The sequence below is a fragment of the Tetrao urogallus genome (assembly GCF_951394365.1).
Source record: "Tetrao urogallus genome assembly, chromosome: 7".
Lineage (NCBI taxonomy): Eukaryota > Metazoa > Chordata > Aves > Galliformes > Phasianidae > Tetrao > Tetrao urogallus.
Window position 1 is genome coordinate 10,489,558 of NC_136820.1, and position 17,092 is coordinate 10,506,649.

Genomic DNA, 17,092 nt, shown 5'->3' on the forward strand with positions numbered 1-17,092 from the left:
GAGGGACATTTTTGCTGTGCAGCATTCGTGTCCTGAACGTTACCTGAGCTGGAAGAATTTAATTAAATTTGAGAAACTAGAGGTAGTTTGATTCATTTTTATTAGAACATATTTCTCCATGTGGAATAATTATGCAGCTCATTCTTTCCTAATCATGCCATTTTAGTTTTATGAACTCTTATTTTATAAGTTGACGTATTCATTTAGATGTATTTATTGATAGTATCCTAATTCAGATTTGATGAAGTGTACTGTTAAATGACCTTTGCTTTAAGTTTGCAGTCTCTGCAGAAAACTCTTTCTGGTGAAGATGCTTGGTTGGTGTGGGTATCCTCGTATCCTCCTGCCCAGAACAGCACCACAGCACATTGACTTTTCTTCTGTTCCAGGTAGCTATAGATTTCACTGCGTCAAATGGTGATCCTAGGAACAGCTGCTCACTGCACTACATCCACCCCTATCAACCCAATGAGTACTTGAAGGCCTTGGTAGCCGTCGGGGAGATTTGCCAAGACTATGACAGGTAAATAACCACATTTGATAACGAAGTTGTCTTTAGACAGTGTTTTCACAGTGGGGAATCAATGACTGCCTGTTGCCAGCTGCATCAGGTCCGTGTTCAGTCACTTAAAAGAAATGACTACATGACAGAAAGATTAGTGTGTCTTACCACACTGTTGACAGTGACAGTGGGTTTTGATTAGCTTCATGATAATGAAAGGTCTGGTTCTTGGCTGTTTGGCTGTTACGTGTGCTAAGTTTCAAGTTTGTATTCACGTGCCAAAATTGCATGTTTTAGTGGATTTTTCTTTAGAATTAAACTTGAAGCCTGTTTTTCACATGCTGGCAGCATCCTTTCTGATACACTTCGAAGTACAGTTCTATCCCATCCTACAGTAAAGTGTTACCATGATTTCAGATTTGGAACTGAATTCTTAGTTATTTAAGGTGCTTAATGGTCACGTCTGTCCTTAGAATTAAATGTGTGGTCTTTTTTGTTGTTCTCTTTACCTGCTGAATATTGCAGTCTTTTCCAAAATAAATATTACAAGACACTGATAATATGTGCACACGACATGGTGTTAAATAAAGAAACAAATGCAAGTAATTGGGCCAAACATACTTTAATTACATTATGTACTTCTGTTGCTTTCAAATAGGCTGCATGTCTTTATCAAATTAATTGCTCATTATTAATCTAATTACCAAGTGCACTTCCTTTAAATGTTCTTTCTTTGTTGGTGATGCATAGTATCTTACACAATTATTCTTTTTAATCTCTCCACATGTAATAGCCAACCACCCAATGCTTTGCCATGTGTAAATGCTAGATCTCAAAAAAAAAAAAAAAAGCTATTTCCAGTCAAATTTGATTGTACTTCTGTATAAATTGTGGAGTGACTTAGTACCCTGGTTTGTATGTGACATGCCACACATGCTGATTATCCTGCTCAGAGGCATTGCCATTTGCATGGTAATGAAAAGCCTTCTCAAAGAACAATGGGTAGAACCCTACGCTGATACAAGGTCTGTAAGGTTTGATGGTCAAACTTGGTCAACTGGTCTGAGAAAATTAATATTTTTTTGAGAGCTGATAATTCCAGTGATTGTCCACTAATTTAATAATTATTAACAGTAATGCCATGGATTAATATACTTCCGAATATGCAAAGGTGTAAGAAGTAAGAGCTGGTTCATGCATGCAGATTTTTATTATTTTATCATGTAAGGTGTACTTGTTAAGAAAACAAAATAGAGAAGTGACACAGGCACTTCTGTCTGAATATATTAATCCCAAATCAGGATTCTTCTTCTCCATATAGTGTATTCCAATCAGTATGAAAAATACTGGCCCTTCTGAATACGAAATCATCAGCTTCATTCAGTTCTATTGTGCTTTAAAAAACTCATGTTGCTGGTAATCAGCACAAGTAAGACTATGAGCTATGGACTAGAACTGAACAAAAGCCAGAATTTCTTGTCCCAGTGCCATGTGTTTGACCCATACACTCTCAAGTTGCAACACCATGCCAGTTTTCCTATGGACAAGTTAATTCAGCGGGGTCAGTGCTTTCTGATAAAGCAAGTGAGGACCTTTTCTTTAGACTTGTATTGAATCCAGTAAACCAAAAATGAAACCTTACAATGATTTCTCTAAAGTGGAAAAAGAATTAACAGGAGCAAACCCTCACACAGAATAATCTACAGGTTCTGCAGAAGAATTTGTTTTGTGTGTAGTTGCAGCCTTAAGATACATGAGCATATAGGATCATATCACAGAGTCATTGAATGCTCTGTAAGGTATATCTGCATTTTAAAAATTATTTTAAAAGATGAGTTTCAAATTTAATTCAAAAGCTGAAATGTATCACAGATCCATAACTGCTCCAGTGAGCTCAGTTATACTTTAAATAGAAGGAAATTTAAGGAAGATTTATGTTCCCATGCTAAGGTCAGGTAGGAGTGAAAAGCATGAACCTAAATGGTGCTTAAAGGAGGAGTGTTCATCATTTGTGCTGGCGCGTCTTCAGTAGGGTTAAAAAATGAGCCTGCAAAGATGGCAGGGCTCTTCCCTGAAGTTTTATTGTTTGTGCCCCGCTATCATTTCAGCCCAAACTATTGAAAATCCATTCAAACAAAATTTTGTCATAATCTAGGTTTCTGTATGTATCATATCATCCCTAAGGAGCTAATCCTCCAAATTAAGCGCCGCCTCACATTCCTTGATACAGAAATAATCCCTGCTTATCTAAAAACCCACTGTCTGTGTGGCTCAGGGACTCCTGAAACAGTTAAATGAATAGTGTCATTCTGCATAGCTAGACATGAAAGACTAACATTCATTCTTTCATCAGCAGCATTCAAAGAATGAGAAATAGGCTTTGATTATTTACCTGATTGTAGAAATGCTGCAGTCATGCAGAAATAGGCTGATCTGATAATGGAAAGGGAAATGTAAAAGCTGTTAACCTGCACAAAAGACTTAATTCTTTTTACATGGTGGAATTATTTCAGGCTAGAACAACAGTTGTCATAAGACAGAAGATAAAGTTTGTACATGATGTAATCAGTGGCTTAGCAATAGCAAAAATGGATCATAAAGGAAGATCATTACTTTTAAGGAGCTAGGCTGTAAAATATAGCTTGAAATTCTGGAAAGGGAAAAGTGCATTAAAAACTTATTATTGAAGCTATTGTGCAAAATAAGTAGACAGCTCCGTGGAGAAGAATTTATTTTAAGATAAATTCTTCATGAATATCTAAAGAGGACCTAATAAAGCAATAAATGAGACATATACATATCCATTTAAACATTTTCACAAGCATTCCTTCTATAAAAAAATTATATCACTGATACAATTTTGCCTTGCAATTGGGCAGGTCTACTCAGTCTTTTTTGTAGCATAGAGAAACAGATTAAAATGATAAAAAATTATTGGGCACTGACACATTTGATATCAAAAAGAACTGCTTCTGTCTTAATCTGTATTTATTCTTCACCAAAATGATTTCAGCACTGACTTCTTTGGATCATAAGTCAAATGAAATGTTTTCTCACTACCAGCAGTATAAGCCTAGCCAGGATTCTGAGCTTGACCAAAAGCAAATGTGCATGTGTTTCCTCTGTGTGTTTTGAGCAATGAGTTAACAAGAGTCCATAAGACAGGTGAAGTTACAGCTATCTCCTTATGTGCTATGATTGCCTTAGGGCTTCTCTTACACCTTTACCAACTCTGCACAATCGTTTTGGCCAGCTCTTCGTTTTGGAGCCCAGTGGAGAACCCTTCAAGAGAATGCAACTCATAGAGCATTATGATTGCTGTCTTTGAAAGAGATTCCCTGTCAGAATCTTGTGTAAGCACATAGAGCTGTCTATCTAGATACATAAGTATGTGTGTATATACACATATACATGTAGAGCTATTCCCATGTGAAGATGGGGCCTCCATTACAGGAAGAACGTGGAGCACTCAGTGAGGGTCCAGAGGAGGGTCACTGAGATGATCAGAAGGCTGGAGCATCTCTCCTATGAGGAAAGGTTGAGGGAACTTGTTTATCTTGGAGAAGAGAAGGCTCTGGGGAGACCTCGTTGTAGCCTTCCAATATCTGAAAGAGCATATGAACAGGAGGGAGAATGCTTACAAGGGTGGATAGTGAAAGGACAAAGTGGAGTTGTTCTAAACTAAGACAGGGGAGGTTTAGGTTAGATATTAGAAGGAAGTTTTTCACACAGAGGTGGTGAGGCAGTGGAACAGGTTGCCCAAGGAGGCTGTGGATGCCCCATCCCTGGAGGCATTCAAGGCCAGGCTGGATGTGGCTCTGGGCAGCCTGGTCTGCTGGTTGGTGACCCTGCACATAGCAGAGGGTTGAAGCGAGATGATCATTGTGGTCATTTTCAACCTAGGCCATTCTATAATTCTGTGCTTGTATGATATTTATAAGTTAACACTTCACCATGCACTAAAAAAAATTCATGTATTTTTTTGTTATTTCATAAGTCCCTTTCTGCAGATCAAAGCCATAACTCATGGTAACAACAGTGCACACAGTTTATTAATATGGCTGGCCCTTTGTTTTGATGGTTTGTTTTGCCAGTGCTGGAATACAACCAGCCAGCCATAAGTATAGCTCATCGTTCATTCTGCAGTGATAGCAGTCTCTGGCAAAGGAAAATGGAATGAGGCTGAAAAGAGTTTGTTTATGAGGATAAATGGTGTTACATGCACAGGGTGCTAAGGGCTGAAATACTTCCTCAGTGATGATTCATTATTACAGATTTAAATGATGGTTCCATGCATGAAGCCTGTGACAGGACTTGCATATCTGGTCCTCAGTCTGAAATCTGGTTTCTGTAGTTAGTAGCTTTTCTTTCTCTTCTGCTTATTAAGAATCTCATTATATAACATTAAATATTTATCTTTCTTTTAAAACCTCTGTCCTGATTCAGCAAGACACTGAGTTTATTATCTAATCCCATCAAACTCAGCCTGACTCAAACAAACATTGAAGTGTTATGTAAAATAGAGATGGCACTAAGATGGAGTAGGAGTTTTTCTGAATTTGAATTTTCTTGTAAATTGTTCACCCCACACCCATCTGCTAAACTGCTCAGTATTTCCTTTATACTGAGATTCTCTGTGTGATTATTTTTTAAATGCTGTTTTATGTTTCTACATTCATTCACGTGCTGGTTTAATACAAATCACTCACCAGCATAAGAGTTGGCTATTATGTGGTCAGATCAGTTGAAAAAGACAAAAGTTACATGTATTTTTTTCAAATGCTTTAAGCATTTGTTGCATTGGGTATTTCCCATTCTGATCTATACATTCAGCTTATGGTTCCAAACATTTGTAAACTGATGCCATAAAATTGGTCCTCATTTTATTTGTATTCTAAATCTAATTTAAAAAATTAATTCTTCAGTCTTAAAAGTACTGCAGTTTTTTATTTGTTTGATTGCTTTTTCTGTTGTTCTTTGCTTGTTTGTTTTTTCCAAGAGCCCTTGAAACACATGGAAATTAAATTGCACCTACTTTCTGACACTGGGTCCTTTTTCATTTAGGCAGATGAACTCTAAATACTCAAGCAGATCCTTAAAACTGGCACCCACACTAAGATCATATATTAACAAAATACTTGTGTAGGACATGCTTGTCTAGCAACCTCCCCAAAGGCCACTAATGAGCAGAGAGTACATTTTTCCTGCAAAGTGCAGAAATAATTCATATGTAGAATATCTATAAAGTGTTTAGGTGAAAATTAAAATTCTGGACCACATTCCATGAAAGATAGTAAAGTCCTGAAGTCAGTCTGATTTTGTCAATCGATGAATTAATCTGCAATCAATGAATTGCAGCAGTAGCTGATGGCATTCAAAACTTACTGGTTGTTTTCTCTTATTCATTTTTTGGGAGCTGAGTGCCTTCGTTCTGATTGAAAATCATGCTCAAAAGCTTCCTTCCTTCATACAGTAAAGAGCACCTGAAGATAAGGAAAGAAAAACATGAAAGGAAAAAGGGTTCATGGTCCAACACATCCTTTTCAATGAAGAAATGGAAAAAAAACTAAGCAGTCAAACTAAGTCAGATGAAAGGTCCATCTGTCTGAGAAACACATCTCCTAGGGTAGCCAGGTGTGGGCAGTATATACGGGTATATATGATGCACCGCGTGCTAAGGAAGTTCCCAAATTCAAAGGTCAGTATGTACTTAAATGCTGTGTTCCTGATGGAGGCTTTAAGTGGGAAGAAGAATTTCTGGAGTTTAAACCTTACAGTTTATTCTTTAATCAGAGCCTTGTCCCCAAGAATTAGTTGGCAGGTCATTTGTCCTGAAGCTGTTTCTGGGTTTGTCAGTGGAGACTGAGTTAGCTTGGCTGGAGGGATCTGAATTAAATACCTTCATGTAACTTGGACAGAGACAAGGACAAAAGCAGAAACCTGCTCTCACTGAGATGGTAATATAATTGTAGTCTATCATAAATAAGGTACAGTAGTGATGTCTTGAATAATTAGCACTGTATGCGACATTGAATTTTAATGAAATCCCCATGTGGAGTCATAGCTGATAAAATTTAATCTAACCGTGCAGATCAATAAATAAAAATATGGTTAATTATTTACCGTATCTCTTTATCATTTCAATTACAGAAACAACCTTTCCAGAGGCTGTTAAGCAAAAAAGCTGATTAACATATCTAAACAAGTTTAAAATCCGTGGTGGAAAAGACATGAATGTTTTTATTCAGTGTTTTGGTAGGTCTGAATTTACATACAAAACAAAGACAAAACAGAAAAAAAAATGCATATAAGAAAAACTGGTAGTTCATGCTCATCGCTGAGCATTCTGTCAGGTGTGGGTAAATGTATTTTGAAATGTTTGGCCTAGAGCTGCATGGGGAAGAAGGGCTTGCTGATACTCACATCCACCAATCTGGATCGAAAACCCATCAATCTAACTGTGAGGGACCGAGGCTGGCACCATTACGTAGCACATGCATACACATATGTAGTGTTTGTAGTATTTGCTGACTTGTATCTGCCAATGGCTGCCAAAGAATAGTTTCTGCAGTCACCACTTGTTACCACAAGAATTAGCACAGGAGATGTAGTATAGCACCACTGTGTTGGGAAGAGGATTTCGTAATGGTTTCATTTGTATGCAGACAAACTGACGTATGTATACATGTATGTATTTGCAGCTGCTTTTATCTGGTCAAGTACTGTCAGTTTTTACAGCTCTGCGTTTTCCTTCACCAATTTTTCATCTTCATGTCATCTTGACACTGCCTTTTCTGCCAGGCACTCGGTGTGTGTGTCTGTTTATCAGTCCTGAGCAGTCCTTTCCCAGTTTCTTAGCAGAATTTCTTCTTCCTATGCTTTTCCTATTTTTTCCTATGCTGCCTGCTATCAGCTGATGGGTACATCAAAACGATATCAGAAGCCTTTTGCAGGGCTCTTCTTTGCAGCCTTCACTATTTTTTTCAGCTTGAAATCTCCTCTGAGGAAGAACTTTATTCCTTGCAGTAGTTGACACTTTGCTGTCTGTGTGGACTGGTACCACCGTGATTTCTCTTTCACCATCTCTTTCTGAAGAGAATGGCTTGGAGCAACAAACCCTGCAAGCTATATCTGAAACAGGAGCCCATCTAGTGATACAGAGACTAGTTATTTGTATAAATAAATGCTCATAAGTATAAATAAGCATAAACAAAGAGACAGCAATTTGTGCCATTTTTGCTGATGCCACATGTGGCAACAGTTTAGCATCTGGTACATCTCCAGTCAACACAGCCATTTCCTCAATTTCAGAAGCATGAATTTCCTCCCTGTATTGTTAAGGACGTAATTATTCTTGTCATCCACTCCATTGTGTTAGCAAGTAGCAGAGCTGCCAATTATCCCCATTTAAAAACCAATCAGTCCATAAGTGAACAGCATGATCTCAATCTCCTGCAAGTTTACTCCTTCACAGGAGCTGGACACCTTTTGTCATCACTTAACATTTTGTTGAAAGTTGTTTTGCGTTCTTCATTTTTATGTTGTTTTGATTTTGGTGGAATTACATCAACTGCTCATTTGGCCACATTAAATCACAGTGAAATCTCTATAACGATTTTATCTGCTTATCCTAGAAAGCTCATTTGTATCTCGAGAGCATATTATGAGAAATTTCTCTACCAATACTTCCTTGTATACTATGCCAGCACAGACCCATATTCCCCTCTTCCCAGCACACCCCGTATAGATATTTTTGGATTTTTTTTTTGATTTTTTTTTTTTTGCACAAGAAAGTCTCTGACCAACCATTTCCACTCTAATTTGTAAACAATGACAAAATGATGTGCATGCTTAGCAAGGCTTGTTTTTCTTGTGGTTGCTTAATGCAGTACACCCTGAAAGTTGCGTTTGTGTTTCAAGAACGGAGGGATCCTACGCTGTTTCATTTGAGGTTCTCCAAGATCAGATCTTCAAGTTATACTGTGGGATTCAGCCTGCTTCCTACAATATTGTCTTCAAGTCATGTCAAGTTTTCAACTTCCAGAATTACAGTCTGTGTGAGAACAACCTTGTCAGTCACAGTACACTTTCCATATATGTTCCTGCAGACAGTTTGCTATAGATTTAAGGTTTTGGAAGCTACCAGGTCATGCTTGTAACCCCTTAAGATTCAAAGGACTTTCTGGAAACTGCCCTGATTTCAAAAGTTAAATGTAACTCACTGCAGGCTCTTGCAGCATCCTCTTCCCTAGTTTATTCACATTCATGACCATTTCTTTTTCAAGATACTTTTTACTAAACTGGGTCATATAAATCAGGTCATTGCGATTTATTTGTCACCTAGAAGAGAAGCTTGACATTTTGGTCTCTTCTTCCTGCTAAAATCTGCTATTTTGTTAGGCTATTTTTCCAACAAGTGATCTATCTCACTGTCATGTCATTTAGCTTAACCTACTCCTCTTTCAAGCTCTCATTACTTTTTTTTCTGTATTTGCCTTTCCCCAGTATAGGAATTTCCATGTTCACTTGCTGTTTCTACCCTACATGGCTTCCTTTGTTGCTTTTTTAATGTTAACAAGTGGATGTTTAAATCTGTTTTACTTGGCATTAGCTTTGTTAGTTATTTCATGAGTTGATGCCTTTCATCGGTTAGCTTCAGGGAATTCATATTCCCCCCCCCTTCATTAGTTATTTCCTTCACAAGTAAGACAGGCACTTCACTCACATTCTTGAAACCCAGTTACATGACAGTATCTGTGCCTCTGGATTCAGCAGATTCCAGCTCCCATAAGGTGACTGAAAGCCGTAATTAACAATAGCAATTGAATGTTAATGTCAGGATTTTGCACCTGGTTGTGTAGCATCTCTATGACAGACCAAACAATGTGGCTATTGACTTGCTATTGATTTGTGTGCTCCCAGCTCTCTTTTCTCAACAAGATGTATGATAATCGTTAATTCCTGCCACTCCTTTACAAATCACTGTGCAGTGTGGACTGGATTCCAGGCCTTGTTAGATATGGCGCAGGTTTGAACAGTCACAGAGTAACCCGGCCAGAATCAGAGCCATGGCTGAATAGAATCAGGCACAGCCCCAATGGGGATATATTGTGACAGTGTAGCAGTCCCTTGGAGAATACAGTTTGCAGGGAGGAAATTGCTGCAGCTGAAGCCCTGCCCTCATTCTGGCTCTGGCAGAGCAAGGCTGGACCGCAGCCAGCTGTGTCCCAGCCTGCCCTGCAGTAGTACAGGTGGCTGCACAGGACTGCAGGTGAAGTGTGGATGGGCTTTTGTCCCTTCTTCTCAAATAGGTGGGGTTTTTTTTTGCCCTATCCAATCATACAGTTCATATCCTTTATTTACCTTGCTCTGCTTGCAAAGCAGAGACGGAAAATGTTTAAATATTTCACATGATTTCCGCATTTTCTGTGGGACTCCTGCTCATCCCTGCAAGCTGTCGTGATTCAGAGTCTACTGGCATCAAACCCTCCTGAGTACTGAATAATACACTCAGTACATGATTCATTCATATGCTTTAGAAAAGAAACAATTCATCTCATTTCCTTTCAGTTCACTTCTTAAACATGAAAGATTGCAATTTTAACTGAGTTCAGAGATGGCTTTATTTTGTTCGTGGCATTTTCTGTTTTTTCCTTTTTCCTTTTCCTCCTTCCCTCTCTCATTTCTTTCCCTTTAATTCCCCTGTCATCCCTCCTTCCTCACATTGTCAACAATGTGAGGATTGTCAATCAAATGTGCATCATATGCATACATTTTGTTTTGGAAATTTAAAATGTCTGATTTTATCACAGTATGTCACAAGTATATAGAGTGGATCAGTTTTATATTTTTTCTTGTAAGATTGGAATTGAAAATGAAAGACATAGTAATTGATTTTGCTCTGTCCCGCATAGTACTTTAAAAATATCTTCCTGGCAATTCTGATCTAAATCCGAAACCAAAATTACAAGGGACAGTTTCATACCCAGGGACCCTAATCAGGTCTGTTCATTGCAAGAATTTCAAAGAGCTGTAAATTTAAGACTCTTGGTCAATTTAAGCCAAAAGTGATTTTTATGTGTGCGTTGCTTTTTTATTCCTTGTGTTTTTTTCTTCCTTTTTTTTTTTTCTTTTTCTTAAGCTGTATCTTTAGCACCACTGCTGCAACTGTGTCACTCCACCATACTGAGCATGTTTTCATGCTGAGGCTCTTCAAGTAATATCAAGGAATCATAGAATCATAGAATGGTTTGGGTTGGAAGGGACCTTTAAGACAATCTGGTTCCAACCCCCTTACTGTAAGCAGGTACACCCGCCTCTAGACCACATTGCTCAAAGCCCCATCCAGCCTGGCCTTGAGTGCTTCTAGGGAGGGAGCATTCACAACCTCACTGGGCAACCTGTTCCACTGTCTCACCACCCACACAGTAATGAATTTCTTCTTGATATCTAGTCTAAACCTACCCTCTTCTAGTTTAAAGCCATCTCCCCTCATCCTTTTACTACCTGCCCTTCTAAACAGTCCCTTCTGGCTTTCCTGTAGGCCCCATTCAGGTACTGGAAGGCTGCTGTATGGTCTCTTTGGAGCATATTACTTGCTGTGTTAACTTCAAGAGCTTAAAGCTAAGCACATGTGTAACTACAGACCAAAGGGCTTCCATGAACACCAGCAAGATGAGTCCCAAGCTACTATCACAGCTAGCTAGAAGTTCATTTTTTCAGAATAAATAAATGGCATGTACAAAGTCTTAGGGCATTTTTTCCCTGTACATTTACTCTGTACAATTAATAGATTAGATTTCCAGCAACATTGATGAATATTCAACTCTTACGTGCAACAGCACCTGGGCCAGCACCTTAGGAGGAAGTTGCAGAAGACTCTCTAATGTCTGATTTTAAAATAATTTCATCCAGTGGAAGAATTTCTGCTCAGTTCTTTTTGTAACCAGGTAAAGTAAATTGTCATAATAAAGCTGAACTCTAGATATGCTACTGTAGGTCAGAGAGCACCTGTGGTTAACAAGACGTGATTTTTTAAATGTTCATTATTTTATCTCCCTATCCTTAAAGAGAGTTCTTACCTTCCAGTAATACTAGGCTTCCTGGTGAAGCAGCAGAAGGTATCATTATCTGTATCACTTTCTGATTTACAAAACCTCACTATTTCCTTCTTTTATTCTTTTCTCCTGTGTGTGCAGTACAGATCACTGAGATCTCTCTCCTGTGTGCCCCTATTAATGTATTGATTTGTCACTGTGTCTCCTGTGGTTCACCTAGATAGCTTGAAGGGTAGGTGACTAAAGCTGAGCATTATTCCAAAAGGATAATGCAGGATATTATCAGAAGTCATTCTATGCTGTGCATTATGCTATATTTAAAGATGTTACTCGGAGACTTCAGCTGGTTATATTTCTGTTTGGAAGACTCTAGTCTTTGAGCCCTGACAATTCCTTTTGTGTGCATTAATTTACATTTACCAATATGAGCAGTGAACATGAACTCTATCCCTGATTTTACATTCAGGCTGTAATTTAGATTTACTCAGTGTTTGATGTCTTTTTGACAGGAAAATGCATCAGAAGTCATGTACATCTTTGTTTGCATGACTAGTCACAGTCCTTACATTACAAGGTATGAAAGTTGAGATCCAGATGCTTTTGCTTTTCTCATCTTCATGTCAAGTACTTAAGCTTTTTGAAAATTATGGCAGCCAGGAGAACCCAGGCTGCAGGAGGTATTGCTCAGCACTCTCTCTGCATTGCTGCAGAACAGAAAAGATGGAGCTGCAGATACAAGATTCCCTATACTTTTTTTTACACTCAAGAGATATTGCGGTACAAATGTATGAGTTGAGGCATCTCCCAGCTGGGTAATTGCTGCCAGCGTAGCTTTCTGGATTGCTGTATTGAACATGGACGCTTACATTCTAAGTAAAACTCTTTTTAGTCTTCATTTTGCTCTCACCCAAAATCAATTAATTTGCAGCTCCACAGGGTTTGCTTCTTTAATCCAGCCATGGCTCAATCATTGATGTAAAACAAGTTTTTTTTCTGCCCTCAGACTCTTTTCTAATGTCTTCCTATTTCTTGCCCTCTGAGTGCAAGCCTGAATTCTCATCTGTATCTATTTATAAGGGCTTCCCTGCTTCCGGGAGCGCTTAATCAAAGAGAAAGCTATCAGCAGGTGGTTAGCATCAAATGTCAGCAGCTTCTTTGTTCCTGACATCTCTTGGAAAAAAATGTTTCATTACCATGCAAATGATGTTAGTCCTCCTTTCCAAGATCCATTATCACACAGTGTAACATATGGTACACAGGACTGCGCTCCCAGGATTTATGTGGCAACTAAATTTCTTAGCAGAACAACAATTGTGAGAGCTAAGCCATCAGATGGCAATAATTACTGTTTCCCATTTCTCAGTGATCTGCTGAATATTTCTCTATCTGGTGGTAGCAACTAATAACTCATTGCGGGGGTGGGTGGACGATGTTATGTCTCCTTCCTTTTAAACTCTCCCATTTATCCTTCACTTGTATTGGAAATGTCACAACGCTCCTCGCAGGCTATACCAGACAGAATGGCTTGGCAGTTTTAACGATGTTGTTCTCTGTTGTGGGTATGTCTGAGAAGTGTGTTACTCACATGTTACTTGGTGTGGCAATGTCTTGAACTGCACAAAGTCAGTAGAACCTGCTGCCTCTTCCTGGAAACCTTGGAAAGTGCAAATTATGTGTGGAAAGTGCCAAGAATGGTGATAGGAATCCAACTTTTCCAAGAGCCCTGAAACCCTGTAAGTAGAATCAGATAAATGTAGGAGAGATTTGATTCATCAGAGCAGTGGAGTACACTTCCATGATTTCAGTGGTGCTTCAGGATGTATTTGGAGTTAAGCATATGTTTGGGTGGATTGTTAACTTCAAGTGTGTGATGGAGTGCTTTGCTGACTCAAGGATGAGACATTCCTTACAGCTTGTTGTTTTCCACATTGCCATCTGGGAAGAGGAAACTTGACAGGACGTGGGCTGTGTGAGACATTACTGCATTTCTGAAAGGGTATTAACAGACCTGAAGCTTCCAGATCCTCTGAATCAGGATTTTTGTCTCTATGGATTTGTTTGGGGTGGAACAACCTCAGCACAGTGTTTGAAAGCAAATTTACCGTGCCACAGCATTTGCTAGGTTATCAGTTAGTATATCCAAATTAAAATAATTTCATGTTTTAGTGAGAGTACTAGGGATGCACGTGGTATAGATGGAAAGCCTTACAGACCCAGCAGGTTTCTGGGGCTGAATTTTTAGATATTTTAGGAATTCTGTTTTGCACACAGACAACTGTAAGAATTCACATTTGCAAACAATTTAATTACAGAGTCATCTCTTCACTAAACTCATTTTCTGAGCTGGGGGAGCATATCCACATTTGTGTGAAATCAGTCTGTTTTCACAGTCTGTTAGACAGCTCACTCTCACTATCTCACTGCAGCCAGATAGTATAGAAGAAGAGGTAATATGGACCTACAATTGCACCTGTGGGAGAAGTGCAAGGTATCTCAATTCATCGTTATTCTCCAGGTGCTTTTAACTTCCCAGAATACGGGATGGTCACCTGAAAAATGTCCAATACCATTTCTCCATCTGGTCAGCATAAACCCCTCCTTCTCTAATACTGTACCATCCCGTTCTGCCATGTAACACTCTTGACCTAAAAGCCTTTTCTGTGCTGCTTTGCATTTTTGATGAAAACTGATGGGAGAGTAAATGTTTATTGCTGCAAAATGCATTTCTTTGTGAGAACTCTTCTTTTCTTTATTCTTTTCCAGTGACAAAATGTTCCCAGCCTTCGGATTTGGAGCAAGAATACCCCCAGAATACAAAGTAGGTGAATAAGAGAAATTTTCTCGTTTCCTTCATCTATGGGGCATAAGATAAGGGAGAAGAGGGAGAAGTGCAGGTTGAGGGCTGGGGGAAGCATGTTGTCTCTCACCTGGTTTTCTCATTAAGTAATACCTCACTAAACCAGAAATCAAAATTAGAAGAGGTATGTTTTACTGAAAATATTTAATGATATTAACAAAACTTTGTTAATGGCTGTTAGCCTGCTAAAGAGGACTGAATGTTTGAATAGTGCTCAACAACCATATTTTGAAGCTTTGTGGGCCTTGATTTGACAGAACCAATTTTTGTAGGAAGGAATTCAGTGAATGGCCTAGTGCCTTTGCTTTGTGGTTTAGAGACTGAATGTCTTCCTGGAAAAACTGACTTCAGAAGATTTTTGCTCGGTATCAAATTTCTGTTCAGTAATGGACATCTTCAGTAGCAGGAAGAAAAATAGAAGAGCATATTCATGCTAAAAAGAAGGATCATCCAACAGAAAAAAGGGCTAGGGAGAAATAGGCAGAAGTTCAAATCCTGTGTTGCACATGTAGGGACAGAATAGGCAGAATAGTGGTTCTGCACAAGTAAGTAACCGAAGACTGGCTGGGGGTTCTGCAACTCAGATACTGTCTGCAAAAAAAAAAAACAGAGCTGGACTCCTGATGGTGCAGACTTCAACCAGTATTCCCAAGTTGCTGAAAGTTGCTTCTTTCAGCTGTGGCTGCACCAGGGAAGTGAACACCAGCTGAATGGGAATAACTGTCTGCAGAGATGGGTTATATGTTATTTAGTGTTACAAAGTGTGAATCAGTAGAAGGAAAAAAAAAAGGACGTGTCCTCATGGCTTGTGGATCTGATATCTGCATGAAATTCCAGTAGTGATGTGCAGCAAATTTGATGGGTGTCTTGCAAATGAGTGTCTAAGGTTAGTCAACATATGTTTAAATAGCATTAGCTTCTAAAGTAAAAATTACTGTTATGGAAAAGTGGACTCTGCCTGACAAAGTGTTTTGCTGTGCCTTGAAAAGGAACACCAGTGTTAATGCTTTCCAAAAGTCAGAGACATCAGACAGTTTCCAGGACTTTGATACAGATTTGAATGTGGTACATGCACAGAGAACATCTATATCTGTTTGCATATCTATTTCAACTAGGAGGTGATAATCACCTGTGCTATATAAGGGGAAGTGTTTTGGAAAATAGGAGTGCTTAGCAGCGTCTTCCACCAGACACATTAGTAAAACACAAGGACTGCTTATCAAATGTACATCCCTTTGCTGCAAATATGTACATCTCTACCTGCGTTTGTATGGCAGTGCTCACTGAAAGAACTGATCTGTATGTCACAACTAGATTGCCCTCTTGAGCCCACTCTGGACCATTCCTGATAAAGCCATGCACTGTTGTGTTTATCCTAAATGAAGGTACTAACGTGGTGGTGTGACAGAGGCTAGATGTTCCACCATCTGTGAGATAACCATCATTGCGTGAGGGAGAGCTTGCCATGCTTTCAGCTGCTGAAAGCCACATTTGCCTCAAGGACTGCTCAAAGAACTGTGTTTTTGTGCCAGTTGAGGTATTTTCACTGGTTTGCTGGAGATAGCTGTGGAGTAAAATTCACAGCTCCTTTCTTAACCAAAGTGATCGGATTGTGACATTGATATGTTGGGTCATATCAGCATAATGGCAACATACTGAATTTGTTAGACCCAAGCAACTGTCTCCTCATTTAATTGAGAAGCGTTTCAGGTGCCAGATGAAAGACGTATGTCTGGCTAGAAACTGATTTCAAGGGTACTTTGTAACCAAATATCCCTACAATCACCGTCACCAAAACTGATCTGATGCTTGGGAAGAGCTAGTGTAAGGATACATTTCCTCATAAATACTCTTAAGAAAGTGAGAAACTTGGACAATTTAGTTGCCCCAATCTGTGTATATGGGTCTTGCATGGTAACATGACCTGTCCTGACAAAGTCTGTGTATTACTGATCTTTTAGAGCAGGAAATTGGATGATTCAGGATCTTTGCATTTTGCGAAGTTTGTAAAACGCAGTGGTAAACTTAAGATGGAACTACTTGCTTGAGAATTACTTGTATGTGAGTAAACAAGTCCAAAAGTATGTGGAGATACAACTGAGGGTCAAAATAACATCTTTAGTCTCCACTATGACAAATTGTCACAGAAAATGATAAAAAAGTGTTAAGACAATCAGCTCACTAATGCAGTGAAACTTTGAAGAAGAGAAGAACCACATTGCTGAGGGATTAGCCTTTCTGATGGGGATAAGTAATTAACTGGGTGTCTATCAGGGGCACATCCAGCTGGAACTGGATTAGGAATTAGCAGTCATTTTTGCTACTGTTCAGTCCCTCCCTGTAACATGCTGCATAGTCCATCCAAATATCTGCATTCTTACATAAACCGTAACCTTTAGACCTTTAGAGTCCTTGCTTGGCTTTGGCTGCACTTCTGAATTGAAAGATTTGCTTTCTAAGAGACTGAGGAGTCCACCACAAAATGATGTGTTAATGAGTCAAGACCAATAATCCTGAAGATCCTTCAGTAATTTAGTCTACACTGGTATCATAAATTTAATTTAAAGCCAACAACGATTAGTGTTTTACATGGAATACAGCCAAGATGCATAGGAAACAATGAAGAAATGGTTATAATTGAAAGTAACAAAGAAGAAACAAGAGTGCTCACACCTT

General features: G+C 38.9%; 1 protein-coding gene across 1 annotated transcript in view; it reads left to right on the forward strand.

The window, feature by feature from the left end:
* CPNE4 (copine 4) overlaps window positions 1-17,092 on the forward strand; it is a gene marked incomplete at both ends in the record, with an annotated part of 177,015 nt that overhangs the window by 140,721 nt on the left and 19,202 nt on the right. Inside the window, 2 exons of the mRNA XM_079538280.1 lie at window positions 390-523; window positions 14,323-14,377. Coding sequence (XP_079394406.1) covers window positions 390-523; window positions 14,323-14,377 — 189 coding nt within the window. The remainder of the gene's footprint in view (window positions 1-389; window positions 524-14,322; window positions 14,378-17,092) is intronic.